Source organism: Oxyura jamaicensis, chromosome Z (assembly GCF_011077185.1).
Source record: "Oxyura jamaicensis isolate SHBP4307 breed ruddy duck chromosome Z, BPBGC_Ojam_1.0, whole genome shotgun sequence".
Lineage (NCBI taxonomy): Eukaryota > Metazoa > Chordata > Aves > Anseriformes > Anatidae > Oxyura > Oxyura jamaicensis.
In genome coordinates, this window is record NC_048926.1 from 38,672,551 (window position 1) to 38,673,435 (window position 885).

General features: G+C 37.7%; 1 protein-coding gene across 1 annotated transcript in view; it reads left to right on the forward strand.

The window, feature by feature from the left end:
• Positions 1 to 885, forward strand: part of LOC118156110 — a 24,902-nt gene that overhangs the window by 16,610 nt on the left and 7,407 nt on the right. Inside the window, exon 4 of the mRNA XM_035309899.1 lies at positions 632 to 736. Within this exon, the coding sequence (XP_035165790.1) occupies positions 632 to 736 (105 nt within the window). The remainder of the gene's footprint in view (positions 1 to 631; positions 737 to 885) is intronic.

The following is an 885-nucleotide window of genomic DNA, read 5'->3' on the forward strand; positions in this document are numbered from 1 at the left end:
ATCTAGTCCAACCCCCCTGCTGAGCAGGATCACCTAGAGCATGTTGCGCAGGATGGCGTCCAGGTGGGTTTTGAATATTTCCCAAGAAGGAGACTCCACAACCTCTCTGGGCAACTTGTTCCAGTGCTCTGTAATCCTCAGTAAAGAAGTGACCCCTCATATTCAGCTGGAATTTCCTCTGCTTCAGTTTGTGTCCATTGCCTCTTGTCCTGCCTCTGGGAACAACTGAAAAGACCACCTTCATCCTCTCAGCACCTTTCCCTCAGATATTTATATACATTCATACTTAATTTCAATGATATTGGGAAAGTATTTTATTTTTTGACAGAAGCTGAGAACCAAGTCTGGAGGGCATGCTTAATTTCAATTTATCTCTATTTTCTGGATCAGATAGAAATATTCAAATCTCAAACATATATTACTTTCTTGTTCTTTTTGTAGTTCTCTTAAGGATTCCCTGACCTCCAAATCTTTGCTATCAGTTTTACTCATTTAAAATCCTATTGGTCCCAACAGAATAAGCACATACCATATTTGAATCCAATGATTTAATCAAGAGAATCAGAGAATTGTAATGATTCAATGAGTCAATGGCAATGATTTACTTGATTTTAAATTTACTTTTTTACAGATGGGGAGGGAAAATTTTGGCTGCACAAAATTGGAATGAGTATAAACAAGTGGTCACTACTGAATTCCCTGATTGGAAGGGGTGAAGACAGAGCTCTAGAAAAAGGTATATTTGTATAGTAAATATTATTCTTATTTTCTTGATCACATACTACATTACATAAATGTAGGGGGTACTGGTTTTTGTGAATGTGTGTGTGTGTGTTTTTTTGGGGATCTTTCTTCCTTCCTTCCTTCCTTCCTTCCTTCCTTCCT